A 15,739-nucleotide genomic window follows, 5' to 3' on the forward strand; every position below is an offset into this window, starting at 1 on the left:
TCATTTATGGCCAGGTCACTTATAAAAAATAGCGATATAGCTCAGTAGACCTTAACTGGTAAAATAAAAAAAATAGTTTATAGTTTTAGTCTAGTGTTTGCCAGCACGATCAACAGCCAGCCTCAAAGATCTGCTATTCTAGTTCTCCACCATCTGGCTGTAGGCTCCCGAAGTGAGGAGAGCATCATAGACGTTAGGGAATGGTCCAAGAGGAGGACACCACTCAACTACTTCCAGTGTCAATTTTTAGCGAACCACTAATGGTGACAATGATTATTTTCAATCACAGTTACTGAGCGCAAAATCAAAGGCCCAAGGTACCAAGTAGCCAGCAACAGGTAAGCATTCCTAAAGAAGATTTGGGTCTTTCGGTAAAGTCACGTAGAAAGGTTAAAAGAAAATAACAAATAAATAACAAAAAACTACGACGTTACGATCACAACACAAGCAATCGTCACCAGGAGGAAAAAAGAGGGGGAAAGCTGCTGAGGCAGACTGTTTTAAAGGTTTAAAATGGGGGCAGCCCAAGGGTTATAAACGAAGTGGGCGGGGCCAGTGATGATAATGTGAGAAATTAGCATGTTAATGGGAGATCGGAGAGCGGCCTCCACGACGAGGGCGTGGAGGTGGCTATGTTAATGTGAGAGATTAGCATGTTAATGGGATATCGGAGAGCGGCAACGTCGAGCTCGGTGAGCGAGGTGGCTGTGTTAGGGTGAGAAAAGTAACCTGTTAATGTAAAATCAGAGCCGAAAATAACAACATCGGAAGGTGGTAGGATGGGAACATCACAGGCAGTTATGACTTAAACTGGTTGATAACGTCCTTCCTTCCAATGATTGCTCAGTTTGTACCCATCTTCTCGAGTTGTGTCTGTGTCTGAACATGTGGATGGCTTCATGAACGAATCTTTGTTGATAGCCAGTGGGTTTGCAAAGTACCTTCGTCTTAGAGAAATACGTTTCGTGTCAGCCCACCGCATTAAAACAATGATCAGCCACGGCCAAGGCATTGGTCCTACCGTGTTTCAGATCTGCCTTATGTTCACGAACACGGTCCGAGACATGTCGCTTAGTTTCCCCAATGTAACAACTGCCGTAGACACAGCTTAGTTTGTAGACGCTGGGGTATTGCATGTGTGTTAAATCGAACCTGGATCTTGTATTTGCTCATGATTTTGAAGATATTTTTGGTGACCCCTGCTATTTATGGCAAGGTGATGGTTTTGATTGGGGCCTCAGATGGTTCCTTCCCAACGGTTGGGGTGCATGTGTGAGTCGATGTATGCGTGTGTATAAGTCGATGTGTGTGCGTGGGTCCATGTGTGTGTTAGTCAATGTGTGTAAGTCCATATGTGTGTAAGTCGATGTGTGTGTGAGTACATGTGAGTGTGTGTAAGTCGATGTGTTTGTGTGTGTACGTCGATGTGTGTGTAAGTCCATGTGTGCGTGTCAGTCCATGTGTGTGTGTGTCAGCCATGTGTGTGTGTGTGTACGTCGATATGTCTGCGTGTAAGTGGATGTGTGTGTGTGGCTCTATGTGCGTGTGTGAGTCGATGTATGTGTGTGTAAGTCGATGTGTGTGTGTGAGTCCATCATCGCGTGCGGCTGGGGTTGGCATCGTCCCCCACTCCTCCTGATGTCGAGGGTAAATGGGCGAGGTTTAGGACTGTGACTCATGCAGCTGCAATGGCTGCTTTGGGTACGCGGTCCAGACCTCCCCAGAGACCCTGGCTGACAGAGGAGGTGTTCAGGATGGTTGAGAAAAAGCGACAGGCCCACTGTCATCGGCTACAGAATCCCATGTCAGAGAATGAGGAGGCTTACCGCAGCCTTCGCTCGGAGGTTCGGAGAGCCGTGAGGCGCTGCAAGGATGGGTGGTCGTCGCGGGTTGCTGAGGAGATGGAGTCTGCCTCAGTGGCCCGCGATCACAAATCTCTATTTAACTCCATCAAAAAAGTAACCTGCAGTGCCACACCTATTACCATCATTAGGGGAAAAAACGGTGATCCAATCTCTGACCCCCAGGAACAGGTTTGCAGATTTGCTGAGCATTTCTGTGAGGTCCTGGGGGAGGGGAAATCCCTCAGCCAGGAAAACATCGTGGCACAAAGTGGGGATGACCCTGCTGAGGCTGTAGTGCCTCAAATATTGGAAGAAGTCACCCCCTGTGAGTGGCTGGCTGAGGTGCCATCTGTTGAGGAAGTACTGAGGGCGATCCGGAGTCTGAGACCAGGAAAGGCACCGGTTAGAGATGATCTCCCAAGCGAAATGCTGAGGGAGGGTGGCATTTGTGCACAGACTGCCCTATATGACATCATAACAACAGTCTGGACCACTGGACAGGTTCCGCAGAATTGGAAGGATGCCCTGGTGGTCCCCCTCTATAAGAAGGGGGACCGCACAGACTGTAACAACTACAGGGGCATCTCACTCCTCGGTGTGCCGGGAAAGGTCCTGGCAATGATTATTCAACATCGCCTTGCCAGGCACGCTGAGGAGAGGCTTGCGGAGCCCCAATGCAATTTCAGGAAAGGGCGGTCCCACACAGATGCCATATTTTCTGTCCGTATGCTACAGCAGAGGTGTAGGGAATTCCAACAAGACCTACATCTCTGCTTTATTGACTTGGTCAAGGCCTATGATACCATCAGTAGGCCTGGGCTCTGGGTTGTTCTTCGTGCTTTTGGAGTCCCTGACCCTCTGCTCACGATCATTAAGGACCTTCATGATGGTGAGCTGGCCCGGGTAAACTACGTGACCGGGAGTCAGAGCCATTCCCTATACACCTTGGGGTGCGACAGGGATGTCCTCTGGCTCCCACATTATTTAACATCTATTTTGACCACGTAGTTCGTGAAACCTTCAATAGCTGTACCGGGGGAATCTCCATTTGGTACAGATATAATGGGAGGCTGATCGATGCCCGGGTGCGGTCAAGGGATGGCTCCCTATTGCTCAACCACGTTATGTATGCCGATGATTTGGTAATAGCTGCTCATTCAGAGAAGGAGTTGGAGACGCTGCTGCTGAGACTGAAGCGTGCCACCAAGAGATGGGGCCTTACCATCAGCCCCACCAAAACTAAGCAACTGCCTGGGTATTTTGTACCATCGGACACTCCACCCCCACAACTCCCAATCGGTGATGGGGCAGTTGTGGAAAGAGTGGAGAGTTTCCGATACCTGGGCAGTGTGCTTATGACCGGCTCCAGTTTAACAGCAGAGTTCTCACTTTGAATCAGTCGAGCGGCAATATCTTTTCATCGGTTGCGTAACGCTGTGTGGAAGCTACCTGGTCTGCCACTCCGCACTAAGCTTCAGGTCTTCTCGGCCACGGTCATTCCCTCCCTTCTCTACACTTGCAAAACGTGGACCCCCCTAATGGAACATCTTCGCCGGTTAGAAACATTTAGGCTGGCCTGCCTACGATCCATCCTGGGTTTAACCAGACTGGATTGTGTGAGGAGCTCACAAATCCTTGAAAGATCTGGGCAAGGTCCCATCGGTGAGCTCCTTCGTCAAGCAAGGCTGCGTTGGCTGGGTCATGTAGCCCGCATGTCCAGCCACCGCATGCCGAAATAGCTTTTGTTCGGCCGGATCGAGGGGGTTAAACGTGCGCGGCACGGGCTAGAGAAGAGATGGAGTGATGTGGTACAGGAGGACGTGGAGCTGAGTGGACTTGCCGATGACTGGTACCAGCGGTGTCAAGATCGGCCTCTGTGGAGGAGGCTCGTGAAGGTCGCTACTGGGCAGTTGGAGGCAGTCGCCCTCCAACAACTATGGAGGGTGGAGGAGCGACGCTCACAAAAACGAGCGGAGCGCCGGGTGGCTAAAGCACAGCCGGTTGGCACAGTAGGGGGCATAGGTGGTGCATCAGCCAGTCATCTTAGTCAGTCGACCCGTGGCACCTGGGTCTGCCCCGTAACCTCCTGTCAGCGGGCGTTCGACACTTCACGTGGCCTCAAGGTGCACATGGCCTGGCACAAGCTTTGTGGTGACGTCACCGCCACTTAGTGGCGAATGGCGGTTGTTGTTGTGTGTGGGTCAATGTTTGTGTGTGTCTTTTTCACCCGGGCAATGCCGGGTACTTTCCACTGGTGCTTCTTAAATTGAACAATGTTACAGGAACTTGGAAAAAATAAACGATGGGGCGTGAATTCCAAAGTTAAGCAGCGCAATGAAAGAAACACAAAGAAAAGTCCTTTTGACCTGCACTGTGGTGGTTGAACACAGTATGGATGAAATGAAACAGTCAAGTCTGGTAGCCTAAATCCTCTCCATGGATGGAGGAATCAACAAGTGACGTTCATGGCGACAGTCACCATGGTAGTTGCAATCGAAGGGGGATGAGGTAACTGACCACCGGCAAAGCAAGTAAATTTAATAAATCCATGAGTGAAGTTCACAGAAATAGTAACCACGGTAGCAGCGACAGAAGAGTCCTAAGTAGGTGACCGACGCCTCCGGCAAGTATCTGCACTGAAAGAGCGAGTGCTGGATCATGAGTGATGCATGGAAGCATCAAGCCCCGGTCCTCACGTGGTCAGCGTGTTGAGGCCGCACGCCTTGAGCTTGAGCAACCGGTCGCGCCAGTACTCCCGGGGCACGCGGAAATAGTGCACCGATCCTCCGAGGATGTGCAGCGCCTCTCCGTCAAGCGTGAACTCCTGACCATGTGTCTTCAGTGAGCCCGACTTTTTGAGGTCGGATTTCAGGATTTCTTCGTCCATGTCCAACTGAACCTCGCTCTGCAGGTTTCTGCAGCACAGGGTGGGGTGTGAAAATACATAGCTGAGGTTACGCCCTGCTGGGAGTATGGTATGTTTAAAAATAATGATGCGTTGTTGTGGAAAATTCAGAAAAAAGCATATATATAAGCAGAACTATGGTCTGTCTCAATGTATATAAAGTGTAGTACATCTGCGTATCGGCTTTCCAGACCAATTATTATCAAACAGCATTGTTCAAGTAAGCAAACTATGGCCTGGTTTTGATCTTCCAGGTCTCATCAGGCTTGTTATGTACGTATGTATATTGAAGTTATTTGCACCGTATATCGCCAACCGTGCTAATCAGAGGTGCAGGGGAAGGACAGCAAACTAAACACAAAAAGCAGTTCTAACAAATGCTGCCAAGTTACCAGATGTTATTGTCTTTACTGAGAGTTCCGTCAAAATTAGGCAATTTTTTTAAATCACCATATTTACAGGTAAAGCATTTCTGCAAATTAATTTAGTTTGGACCAAGTGAATGTTCTTATTTTACTGCATCCAGGCAAGAGCAGATTGCACTAAATAAACCTCCTGCAGTGTGTGCATTAATAGCACATCAGGTCTGGCCAATTGCTTACTGCATAATTTTTGTTTTCAATTTCAGAGTCCATTTGAAAATCCAAACATGCCATGAGTTAATGATATACAGTAAACACAGCTGATACACAAAAGATGCATGCACAGTAGGGGGTATAACTTTTGGGATGGTCAAAGAGCTCAGAATAGTATTCTTGGTTCTTTCGGTAAAGTCACGTAGAAGGGAAACAATAAAATAATAAAAAGATAAAACAGTAAAATTCTCATGACGTTTCAACTGCAACACAAGCAATCATCATCAGGTGTGAAAACCACAGCAAGAATTTTTTATTGTGTTGCAGTCGAAACGTCGTGAGAATTAAGTTTTTATATTTTATTATTTTATTATTTCCCTTCTACATGACTTTACCGAAAGAACCAAGAATATGAATCCCTGCAGTCACGAAAGCTTTACATAAAAATTTAGCTCAGAATAGGTTAATTAATTAATTAACCATATTGTGCTTAGTTATCCTTGCACTTGTATTTAATGTTAATACAGGACTCATCATAATGTACTCTCACTGGATCTAAATAACAGAAACAGAGCAAGTGTATTTTTTTTAGATCACAATCCTGTTCAAATAGAATAGGTAGACCTGAGTGACTTAACAATGACAGTCTTTGCTTTTCCAATTTGAATGAGTATAAAGAGTCCGCAGAATCAATGGGTCAGCTGAAATAAAGTATCCCTCCTTCAAAATAACATCTAAATCAAGCACACTATTTTATTATGTTCATATAAAAACCAGTTAGAACGATGTCAACAATATTTGTTTATCTAGTGGTTTTCATGTATCTTCCCTCTATTGGAGACTATGCTTGTGCTGCCAACACTTTTTAGTTTAGTGCCAGATGTCGTTCTGGAAACTTTCTCGCCGTGGTTAAAAGACGTGTACCTTACACACCGGTGGGCAACTCACCCGCCCTATGGACTTGGGTGACATGGCACTCGCACCAATCACCTGTCGCTATCACATACTGACCTCTCACCTGAGACCGACCACTCACTAGTTTATACAATACCATACACATTAGAGAGCAGATGATAAAATACGCTATCGCCAAAGCCGTTGACAGCAAGATTAATATGAATTTTCGGATAATTGGATTGAGAAATAAATGCATGACGATAAACGGTCTTCTATTATAATTACAACACAGTTATACAAACCAATGGAAACAAATTACAGAAAATTAAAAGATCTTAACAAAGATGCTAATTTCGGCTCAATAAACATGGGTAAAACAAAAGCCTCCTACAGTGCCTGTACAAGTATGAAAAAGAGATACAAAATATATATATTTAAGCGACAACTGGAAAACAGTGACAAATGTAGAAACCCTGGGCAAATTAATCAATGTGGACCAGAATCTAAATGATGAAACAGGCACGCAAGATCAGGTTGGAGTGCTTTTGGAAAACTGAACTTCACAATGAAAAGCAAGACAGCAATGTGCCCGAAGAGGAAAGTGTTTATTCGATGTATATCACCTGCTATGGCATGGACCAGAACCAGATGAAGGCATGGAGAAGCCTTAAGCCAGCACTGGAGAGACCATGGCTTGTTACAGGAACATAATTAACAGCGCCATTTAACATATGGCGTTTCGAGCCTGTTGTAAAATACAGCACAGTACTAAATAAGGACAATGAAAACGATTAAAAATGAATTTTTAAAAAAGGTTTAAATGGCTGAATTTAGCCAGATGGAGTTCATTTATTTGGTGACAATGAGAGCTTAATGACTGGCACTTACCTCTCAAAAATACTTTGCCTTTTCTGTGCCCGATTCAGCAGAGACACTGGCTGTGTGGACTTTGAATGGCACCTCGTTAAGTACGGTACGGCATTCTGTGTAACACATCCCTTGGTTCAAAGTATCTATACACACTCTCCCATTATTGGAGGGAGAACTCAAAGGTCAAACGTAAGGTTTTCTACGTTTATGGCAATGCACTTTGGCCCAAAACCCACAAGGGTTGTGCAATGTTGCCGATTCAACAATATGTTATCAAGCTTTGCTCCTTCACGCAAGGTGTCAATGAATACATTTATTGCGAGTGTGCAGGATTCGGTATTGCAATAGCGTTCAGTGCTGGGAGTTTAGTGGGTTCATATAAGTCAATAAGAACAGTGCAATATTGTATGTAGACTGCAGAAATATGCCACGTAGTAAAATTGGCGTTTATTTAATTTGGCTGTCCCCAGCCATAAGGGTTGAATAAGTGGTCAGAAAAACGGTTTAAAATTGTATTTATCAGCAATGCACTCGATGGTACAGTATAGGGAAAAGGTCATTTCAGTTACTGGAAAAAATACTGTAATAGATCTATTGAGTCTGCTAAGTGCACCATAAAAAGTAATTACAGCCATTCTCAATCCACCAATGAATGGCCTTCCCTTCATCATGTCTGTTATTGGGGCTTTTTGACCATACTTCACTGCGCAGATGCGTGCGAGTTGGTGAAGTGGTAGAGGGCAAGTCCGGTTCTGATACTGAAGTTATCCAAGGCTGGGAATCGAACGTTGGTCGCAGAGTTAAAAACTCAACAAGCTAACCACTTAAAACGAACATATTACTTGCCAGGCCAAAGTGGAAGCAAGCACATAATTGTGTACAACAATGTAATATCATCATGTTGACAAGCCTATAAAATACTGTGCAGCATTCTAATTAATGTCTTAGCATGTAAAGTAACCTTTTGTGATACCAAATGATGTAGTTAAAAGAGCTGCTTTCTCACCAGTGGAAAAAAAAACACGTTTATTCTAACTAATGTATGTACTGTATGTTGAACTTCTTGCAGCACGTGGCCAACCGTGCTATGTTTTTTTTTACCTATGGGCAGTTTAAAGCAGTGTTTTCCAGAATAATTTAAGCAGAACAATTCTGGTCTGGTTTTGAGTCTCATCAGCAGAACCAGACCTTTTATCCAACACTGTCGGCAAAATGTTTCGCATAAGCACTACCGCGGACAGGCCGATTCAGCGCAAATAACCATAATACAGTATTCAACTTCTGTCATGTCTGTGGCAAAATAGGCCATTGTTTATTTAATACAATATAACTCTTCTCATCCGTGGTGATGCAGAGGACGAACATCAGGGATCATTACAAAGTGGTTGTGAGCTTTTGTGGGAGCCTGGGATTCGGTGCAACGATTTAATACAATGTTGCTGGCTCAATTCTCCAAAACAGGAACAATAAAATGCTGTACTTCATTCAGCGCCTAGAGCCACCCATTAAATACAACTCTTGAGCTGGACAATAACAATTTACATAAACAGCACCACAGGGCTGGGACATGTACTTGTGTTATGTACTTGCGAGCCACAAATTAAATGCCGGCTGAAGCAGAGACAGCAGTGGTCGGGCTGGACTGCAAGTTCATATGCCAAGCAGACCCATCTTGCAGTGCCTAAGAGCGCCCTTGGCAGAGTGACACGTGCCACATCCACCACCAAGTCTGATCCAAGACAAGAGATTGCCGTGTGATTAAACCAGTGGCAGTCACGGTCGTGTGCGTTCGAAGAAGTCTTTTCAAACGTGGCAAAAGCAAATTAAAATGTCCACGGTCAGATTAAGTCGGAGTGCACCGGTTGGTGGCAGAGTACATCTTATTTGACAGTCGTGGCAGTGGAGTAGAAATTCTACATTTCCATGTAATGTCCTGAATCAACAACCAATAAGGACTGAACCTTGCAATATCTCTGGAGTGGATGTTCAATACTCTGGTTAAATTCAAATAGTGTGATGTTGACTTAAACCACACCGTACTTTTTTTATATACACCTGTACTTTAGATATATCCTGTAACAATTATGTTGAAATGATTTTCTTAAGTATGGTATTGTACTGTGCAATAATTCGATTACGGTAGTCACACGTTTTGAAATATACCTAAACACTCACCTACACACACCTCGCCAACACACACCTAACCTCACCTACACCACTGGATTTGTACGCTCACCTGTCCACTCACCTGGAATCCACACACACCTGTGCAAATACTCCTCTTAAAAGACGCACCCATCTCTGCACCTCCACACACACTCACCTGCAGAGATATCCGAAAGACACATATCCCCCGTATAGCCTTAACATACTTTCGGGGCAAACGCTGTTAGCGAGCACCTATGACGGCCGGGACACTTGGGGGCAAGTGTGACCAGAACCACGCCTGGCCACCTTTGTCTCCCCAATGGCGATGTTTACTACACACCGCACCAGGCACTCATGAGGCCGAGTTGACATAAGAGAGGCCCGTGGCCGGTTCTGATAATCGTCACGCGTGTACACTCACCTACGCACACACCTGTACATTCACATATGTTCACGCACTCATTTACACGCCCTGCCTCCATGCAACTTCACCTACAGTGTGCACATACCTAAATGTTGAAGTTCGACGCGGAATTTCCTACATTGCTCACTCACTCACCTGCACCCACTCACTCGCACACAAACTCACCTGTACACTCAAGACACACTAACCTGCACTTGGAAACTCAATTGCACTCGCCTACACACAAACTCACTGACCAGCACATTTAGACGCAATCGCCTGCACACGTTCACCTGTACTCACTCACCTGCACCCACAATCACCCTGCACACTTAGACGCACCCACCTGCACACGTTCACCTGTACTCACACTCACACACTCCCCTGCACTTAGACGCACACTCACCTGAACTTAGACGCACACTCACCTGAACTTAAGACACACACTGGCCTCCACGCATAAACTCACTCACCTGCACACACACACTCACTCACCTGCACATACACACTCACTCACTCACCTGCACGCGACTCACCTGAGCATGTAGATGATCACCAAAACAAACAGCACGACCAGTAAACAGTAAACGCGGTTCTTCTGAGACCTTCGCATGGTGACGCTTGTCATGGTTGTAATCCACCCACCTGCATCCCCTGCCGCTGAATTTGCGGCACGGCAAACGTGAGCCAAACGCGAGAACTCACGACAACGCACGGGGGTGGCTATGGCCGTGTGGCGCTTAGCTTATAACGTCAGTGGACTTAACCGAAACTTCACGGAGCAATGGCAATGGAACTCATTCGGTCCAAAGTTGTGGTTTTATTTGGGGGGGTGAGGGGTGGGTCTCAGCAAGCACAAACTTTCTGGATTTTTTCTGGATTTTTCACCAACTTTCTCTATCAAGCACAAACTTTCTGGATCTTTTCTGAAATTTCCCCCCAGCTTGCTCCATCAAGCACAAACTTTATGGATCTTTTCTGAAATTTCCCCCCAACTTTCTCTATCAAGCACAAACTTTCTGGATCTTTTCTGAAATGTTCGCCCAACTTTCTCTATCAAGCACAAACATTCTGGATCTTTTCTGAAATTTCCCCCCAACTTTCTCTATCAAGCACAAACTTTCTGGATCTTTTCTGAAATTCCCCCCAACTTTCTCTATCAAGCACAAACTTTCTGGATCTTTTCTGAAATTTCCCCCCAACTTTCTCTATCAAGCACAAACTTTCTGGATCTTTTCTGAAATTTCCCCCCAACTTTCTCTATCAAGCACAAACTTTCTGGATCTTTTCTGAAATTTCCCCCCAACTTTCTCTATCAAGCACAAACTTTCTGGATCTTTTCTGAAATGTTCCCCCAACTTTCTCTATCAAGCACAAACTTTGTGGATCTTTTCTGAAATTTCCCCCCAACTTTCTCTATCAAGCACAAACCTCCTGTGCCAAGTTCTCAACTAGCTCGTCGCGGCTCGGGAGACGAAACAAGAATAAGAGCGATAAACGAGAACGATGGTGGTGGTGGTGGTACACTGAAAAGCGACAAACCGCTGCAGGAAAGTTTACGAACAGCTGATGCATCGATGTAGGGGTGTGGGTGTGTGCGCACCGTGCACAATGATAACAATAGGCAGTCTCTATGCGGCGTGGCTTAAGTGTGCGTGCTATCTACACAGCAGTTGCCACCCTGTTCCGCTGTGTACACAGCTTTTTTGTTTTGCATCGCCATCGATGGTGGGGTTGTTGCGGCCCATCGTGGTCACGTCCGTCGCACATACCGCGGTGTGGTTAATGCCGCGGTGTGCCAAGTCTCGCGTGTTGCTTCAACCTAAGATCACACGCGGTGCTAAGGGCCTAGAACTATGTAACGTCCGTATGTTTGCGTATTCACATTCGGTGTGGTTCATTAAACTACGTTCAGTGCAGTTCAGCGAAATTGTGTGCTGCGTATAGCGTGGCGTACACACCACACACACGCGCGCGCGCGCTGCGTTCGGTAAAGTGTCTACAAATATACGCTAAACACATCGCTATTCACTTTCGATTACAATACAGGAGTGTGTGAGTGTGTGTGCGTGTATGAGCTGTTTATTGTACTTCTTAAGTGTGCTGGCTACCCCTCGCTATTCGTGCTGTGCCTATCACTGCCCACACGCGTGAGGTGCACGACCCTATGTACCGTACAACAATGTAGAACTTACACGTTGTGCGCGCGGCTGTGCGGCGTTTATAACCCCCGACGTTGCGACAAAGTCTGTGGTTTAAAAAGTAAGATGCGAGTACAGTGTATGTGTGCAGTGGCGCGTAATGTCCTGCGGTGTACATACAGTGCGGAACTGTGTGACACGCGACTTTGTCTTGCGCGTGTGCGACGAGAGAGATTATTATTTATTAAATTGTTTGTATTGTGGATTTCTTTCTATTTGTATATACAGCAACAAAAGGTGCTAGGACTGGTTTGGCGCGATGGCTTGAGGCTCTTGTTGTTTCCCTATCGCCGCCCCGAATCGTTTCCACGACGACGACGATGATGACGATGTCGAAGCCGTCCCACCCGCTCGGCGAGTGATTCCGGTGCGAGGAGGGACCGAGCCACGCGCAACAACAACAAAATAAACCGGTGACCTCTCCCGCAAGGAATCGAGTTACTGCAAGGGCGGGACTTGGATTCAGCAAGCCCGGGCCGCCTTCGTCTCCCCAGGAGCGATGTTGACACGCCCACAGCAGTTACTCGTTTGAGGCTGAGTCGACCTAGGGGAGGCACCAGAAGCGGTGAAAATAATCGTCAGCGGCGGTGGCCGTGAGCTGGAGTCGAACTCGGGACGCCTGTAGCGCTAACCGCTACACTGCATTGCGTTACGCTTCCACGTGCGCGGGTCACGTGACAGATGTGACGTCACAGCTCACTTGGCGTGCAAAAAATATAAATGCATTATTGAGCTCCCCTCCCCCCCCAAAAAAAAGTGTATTTATAATAAAGGTTTTTGGGTTAGATCGCGTTATTTATAAATGTGTCGTAACCCTCCACCACCCGACACGGCCAATCAGCAAAAAAAGTGTCACGTTGACAAAAGACAAATAATTCACTACTTTAGCCCACCGGTGTGTTGAAGAGTGAATCCACAACATTTAGAGTTTGAGTACGACGTTTCGCTGGTAAATACATCCAGCATCATCGGGCAATTGCCTTGTCAACGTGACACTTTTTTTGCTGATTGGCCCGAGGGGGCACGTGACCGGACAGAAGAGGTAATGGGACACGTGGTGTAGGTTCCTCGTTCTTCTGATAAGATCGAGAAGGGGGTGGGGCCGAGGGTAGAGCCAGGCCACGTTGAGGAGCATAAGAGACGAGTCCCGAGAGCGATCAGGGCTGTCTTCTGGGAATCAACTCGCCGTCTACGTCTCTCCGGGCTTCGGGGCTTGTTAGTCGTGGACCAAACAGTGTGTTAACGGACCTGGTCTGGTTATATAGTTACCCCGTGGTGGTTACCGCTATGTAGTATCCCGTTGCATGGTTAGGTAGTCGACCAGAGTACAGAGTTAACTGTGTTGTACGTTATGTAGTGACCGCGTTGGGGTCTAGTTAGCTACGTTGTGCGTTTAGGGAGTTACCCTGTTGTGTGTCTCAGTGAAACCACTACATCACTACCAGTGTCAGACCAAAGAACGCCAAAAGGTGAGCAGTACAAGGACAATGCACTATCAGGGCATTTGTAGTGTAATAGCGCCATTTGTTGTCCAGCAACGGCAACTGCGGTGGACGAGCAGTACACACACCGGTGAGCATATACGGATGTGTCGGCAGGGTGGAGGAACTGGGGCAAGGGTCATGGAAGACCCCGTCTGGAAGCCCCTGGAACCCACTCGTGGGTTCGAGAAGGGAGGCGCGGCCAGGGCAGAGCCAGGCCGCACCGGGTAGCATAAAAGCGGAGAGCGGGACCTCGTGGCTGCCGGTTCTGGGAAGTGGACTCGTCGCTGTCATCTTCGCCGCCTTCGTCGCTACCGTCAGCCGGATAGTTGTTGGCTGTCTCGGTCGGCGCCGTTGGTGTAACACGGTCAGGATTGTGTTAAGGCTAGGCTAGACGACTCGGGAGAAGCGAGGGTGAACCTGTGGACCTGAAAGTGTTGAATGAAGGTGCCTCCTCAAGAACCTTGTCTCCCGCTCCGCTGACACTACACATAGCTCGGGGTGAGCAGCTACAAAATGGGACCTTTTTTTGGCAGTATCAAATTATGAACCAAGAATAGGTTTTACCCTTTCTGGCAATAAAACAAGAGGGGTTAATATGTTCAAACACCAAATAGAAACATTTTGCAAGGAATCAAGTACTGCATTTACCACACGTACTTTTGGTGAACATGCACACAAAACATGCTCTGATAATATACGTGTGGTTAATGCAGACTTGATTCCTTGCAAAATGTTTCTATTTGGTATTTGAACATCTTGACACCTGTTTTTTTCCAGAAAGGGCAAAACATATTCTTACTTTTTTATACTTTGGTACTGGTAAGAAGGTCCCATTTTAAAGTGACTTCCCTCTGCTGTTTTTTTAATCAACAATGAACTGTCAAGCATGCCGTGTGTGTGTCTTGAGGTGGCCCTGGGTCTCCCCTAGATCGACTAGGCCTCAAATGAGTACCTGGCATCAGTGTAAACATCGCCACTGGGGAGACAAAGGCGGTCGGCGTGGTGCTGGCCACCCACCCGCTCGTGTACTGTTCCGGCCTTCATCGGTGTTACTTGTTAACAGCACTTACCACCAGCAGTCTACATACCTGTTACCTCCTTTTCATTGCCTACCTTATTACAGACCAATTCAGACCTTATGGGTCACCCCGTGCCCCTTATAAATCTCAACGTTCATCTTACAAAGTCCCATCACAAGGGAGAAACATGCAAATAGACATTTGTTTTGCCCGTATTGAAATGGCTGTATGCCGTATGGACCTGAAAACTAAATTTATCTGGACAAGAATATGGGTAAACCGTATGGGTTGACATGTATGCATGTGAGGCAAGGCCATTTCCACTCATATCCAGTCAAACCATTAACTACTGTGCATAAATCCTCTTGTCCACAACCATACTACGTACCCACACCTTAGATTATCCACGAAAGATGTAAAGTCCGCTGAGATTTCTATTCCCAGCGGACCAATAAGTTCCTATTATTCGCCGGAATCTGGAAGTGTTCCCATAAGTGTATCAGAACGGCATCCAATTATATACCATACAGTACTCTCAAACATTGTTTGTAAATAAGAGGAGTAAATTCGTAGACTGTGCGAAATTCGTATCCCACATCTACATGTACACTCTGCTTTGCGTGCATATCTATTTTTGGCAGGTATTGTGTTTTAGCCTTGGTTTTTAATGTGCTCGTTGTACTATGTTGATGCATACCTTGCCATTTGAAACTTGACCATGTACAGCTGTTTTTGGTTTGTTTTGTTAAGGTTTTTTTGTCATCAATTTTTTTCGTGAGCATGTCCCCATTGAAAAATAATATATTGTCCAATGGATTTGATATTTTTTTTACCTGTACCAAAATAAAGCCTAAACCTAACCTATTCAACTAAAATCATTGAAACTTCAAGCAACCACTACAATACATTTCCCTACTGATTAGTGTTCGTTTTAAAACTTTACTTCACATTTATGGTTTCCAATGAATGGAGGCAATCTGGGAAATAAGTAATATTGAAATGACTTATTGCCGTCAGTTCACGTAATATTTCGTGAAAATGTGCTTGTGTGCTCCATTGTTGCGCCTCAAACTCTGAATGCACATACACTCAACCTGAGCTGGATGTATAATTTAGTGGCTTAGACAATGTGCAATGGTTCATTTGTTTCAACCCCACCTCCACCTGAAATTCCTACCCTGCTGTAAAGTACAGCAAGTGCTTAAAACCCTGGTCATGTGGCACACAGGAGTAAGCGATTGAATGCCGAACAAAATGCATGGCAAAATGTTACATTAATACTGTTACTGTATGAAGCCATATTCTCAAATAAGCCCTTGTTTATTGTACCTAAGCGAACCCCTTTCCACAGATGTTACAACATGCTTCTACCTAGTTATGAAAGTAATATACA

General features: G+C 46.0%; 1 protein-coding gene across 7 annotated transcripts in view; it reads right to left on the bottom strand.

Moving 5' to 3' along the window:
• Positions 1 to 12,213, bottom strand: part of GLB1L2 (galactosidase beta 1 like 2) — a 71,275-nt gene extending 59,062 nt beyond the window's left edge. Inside the window, exons 1-3 of one of the 7 annotated variants that reach the window (XM_032964403.2) lie at positions 11,964 to 12,213; positions 10,179 to 10,302; positions 4,541 to 4,759 (exon numbers count right to left, since the gene is read on the bottom strand). In XM_032964403.2, the coding sequence (XP_032820294.1) occupies positions 4,541 to 4,759; positions 10,179 to 10,270 (311 nt within the window). In that variant the 5' untranslated portion in view covers positions 10,271 to 10,302; positions 11,964 to 12,213. Of the gene's footprint in view, positions 1 to 4,540; positions 4,760 to 6,844; positions 7,080 to 7,109; positions 9,318 to 10,178; positions 10,303 to 11,837 lie in introns of those variants that run through there. The other 6 variants (XM_032964402.2, XM_032964401.2, XM_032964407.2 and 3 more) reach the window with 6 other exon arrangements.
• Positions 12,214 to 15,739: the final 3,526 nt, after the last annotated feature.

Source organism: Petromyzon marinus, chromosome 32 (genome assembly GCF_048934315.1).
Source record: "Petromyzon marinus isolate PM22_M1 ecotype Great Lakes invasive population chromosome 32, UKy_Petmar_22M1.pri1.0, whole genome shotgun sequence".
Lineage (NCBI taxonomy): Eukaryota > Metazoa > Chordata > Hyperoartia > Petromyzontiformes > Petromyzontidae > Petromyzon > Petromyzon marinus.